A 1,734-nucleotide genomic window follows, 5' to 3' on the forward strand; every position below is an offset into this window, starting at 1 on the left:
TTCATCTAAACTGCTCAGGGGGCCACAGTTACTGGAAGCCAAGAGCTCAGGGGCCAGGCACCCAGCAGGTGTCATTAAATCAGTTTGTTTTATGGTTTATTTAAAATGAACCTGTTGATGGGCTGAACTGAGTTCATCCGTGTGTCTGATTTGGCCCCCGGGCCTCCAGTTGAATCACCCTGCTCTAACAGAAAACTCAAACCGTATGGCATCATTCATCCTAAAGTTAACTGTGAGAATAATTTTCCACATTTGGATGTGTTCTTTGACAAAATCCGAGAGCAGCTAAGAGATGTGAGGAACCCCCCCCCCCCCCCCCCCCCCACCCCCCCCCCCACCCCCACCCCCCTGTACCTGAGAGGACAACACGGAGTCGAATCTCTCCAACCGGGCCGTGGACGTCCGGCGGGTTCTTCACCTGGCATATGTAGGTGCCGTTGTAAATGAACTTGACCTCTTTGATTTTGATGGAGGCGTCGCCGCCCATGACATCACCAGCCCATTCGATTCTCTTCCTAAAGATGCCCTCCACAGGTGGGTATGCTCGCTGCTGGTAGTGGAACAGCTGCGACGACAGTTGGAACATTCGGTTGAGGCAACAATTGATTCTGGTTCAATTACAACAGATTTTTTTTTAAAGTTATCAAACCAAGAGTCCTGCTGCTGTGGAGGGAAAGATTATCTGATTATATTGTAGAGATGCTACAGTCTCTGCTTCTTTTTATTCTCTCCTCTCAGTATGCACACAGAACAGAGAAAAAACACACAAGCTGTCTTCGCTGCTCCGCTGGGAGCCTCATGACTCACCACCGTCTCTCAGCTGGCTGAGGGGGTGGACGCTCCCTGACAACCAGCAGCATCTGAGGTTTGATTTAACGACTTCTCTCTCACACACACATAAATTTACCGAATCCTCTCTGCCTCCTTTCAGAGGTCTGAAGGTCCAGGAGATGATGACGGTACTGGGGTTGATCGCTGCCGAACTCTGAAATGTGCACTTCAGACGAACATCTGTTCCGTTGACGGCCTCGATGTCCCCAGATGTGTAAATGCGCATCCCACTGACCTGCAGCACAGCTGGAACAAGGAACAAGGCAGAGGGGTTCACTTTGTGAGAGTGCACGGCAAAAGTAGTGAGTGGATAGTTGACAATAGAGAACAAGCTGAACGATGAAGGATTTAAAGATTGAATGTTTTTATTTTTCAACATGAGGTGTTTGGGATATTAGAACTGAACAGGAAATGAAAACCTTAATATTTTTGGTGCAAGATATTCACGTTGGTAAAAGTTACACTGTAGAAGAAAAGAGATTATTCTTTTTTGTTTGTTTGTTTGTTTGTTTGTTTGTTTGTTTGTTTGTTTGTTTGCTTGTTTGAAGCAGCACAGTGATGGATCCTGGTGAGTGGAGGGAGCGATTTTATCCTCTACCTGGTGCAATGGAGGAGCCAGAGGGTGGCCAATGGTGGCCTTGGCCAACATAGATTAATCTTCAGAGCCACCCTAATCATTTGAGGAAACTATACTTTAAGCAATATAAAAACTTGAAATCATAATTTCCTCAAACGATAGGGATGGTCTGTTTACATATATACAAAGTACATATATACAGTGTTCCCTCATTTATCACAGGGGTTGGGAACCAGGGCCCCCCCCCCCCCCCCATGATAAGTGAAAAAGCATGAAGTAGGGATACAGTAGTAGTCCAAGTAGTAGTAGTAAGTAATAGTTTATAT

General features: G+C 46.0%; 1 protein-coding gene across 1 annotated transcript; it reads right to left on the reverse strand.

The window, feature by feature from the left end:
* Positions 1-364: 364 nt before the first annotated feature.
* Positions 365-1,027, reverse strand: LOC119429727 (myelin protein zero-like protein 2; the record flags this gene model as incomplete). Its single annotated transcript, XM_037697296.1, is given in 2 exon segments — positions 365-565; positions 908-1,027. Coding segments are annotated over 2 exon segments (321 nt in total), but the record flags the coding sequence as incomplete, so codon positions are not given.
* Positions 1,028-1,734: the final 707 nt, after the last annotated feature.

Source organism: Nematolebias whitei, unplaced genomic scaffold, assembly GCF_014905685.2.
Source record: "Nematolebias whitei isolate Nwh7 unplaced genomic scaffold, NemWhi1 Nwh_scaf_6336, whole genome shotgun sequence".
NCBI lineage: Eukaryota > Metazoa > Chordata > Actinopteri > Cyprinodontiformes > Rivulidae > Nematolebias > Nematolebias whitei.